This window comes from Chaetura pelagica, unplaced genomic scaffold, assembly GCF_000747805.2.
Source record: "Chaetura pelagica isolate M959 unplaced genomic scaffold, ChaPel_1.0 scaffold676, whole genome shotgun sequence".
Lineage (NCBI taxonomy): Eukaryota > Metazoa > Chordata > Aves > Apodiformes > Apodidae > Chaetura > Chaetura pelagica.
The window spans coordinates 913,116-913,317 of record NW_009953724.1 but is presented as its reverse complement, the minus strand read 5'-3'; the positions used below and the strand labels follow the sequence as shown (position 1 = coordinate 913,317).

At 72.8% G+C, this 202-nt stretch overlaps 1 protein-coding gene across 1 annotated transcript in view; it reads left to right on the top strand.

The window, feature by feature from the left end:
* Window positions 1–202, top strand: part of MYCL (v-myc avian myelocytomatosis viral oncogene lung carcinoma derived homolog) — a 4,044-nt gene that overhangs the window by 469 nt on the left and 3,373 nt on the right. The window contains exon 2 of the mRNA XM_010000626.1: window positions 3–78. Coding sequence (XP_009998928.1) covers window positions 3–78 — 76 coding nt within the window. The remainder of the gene's footprint in view (window positions 1–2; window positions 79–202) is intronic.

The window sequence follows — 202 nt, the reverse complement described above, 5'->3', positions numbered from 1 at the left end:
CCTCCGCCGTCTTCCTTTGCCCGCTGGCCGAGAGCAAGATCCCCGCGTCCTCGGGATCCGAGGGCCAAAGCGATTCTGGTAAGGGGTCGAGGCGCGGGTTCCCCCCTCCCCAGTCACCCCCCCAGCCTTGCTGCAACCCTCGGGGAGCCCGGCGGGGGGGCCACGCGTGTCCGTGCGTGCCCGGAGCCTCTAGGGAGCGCCC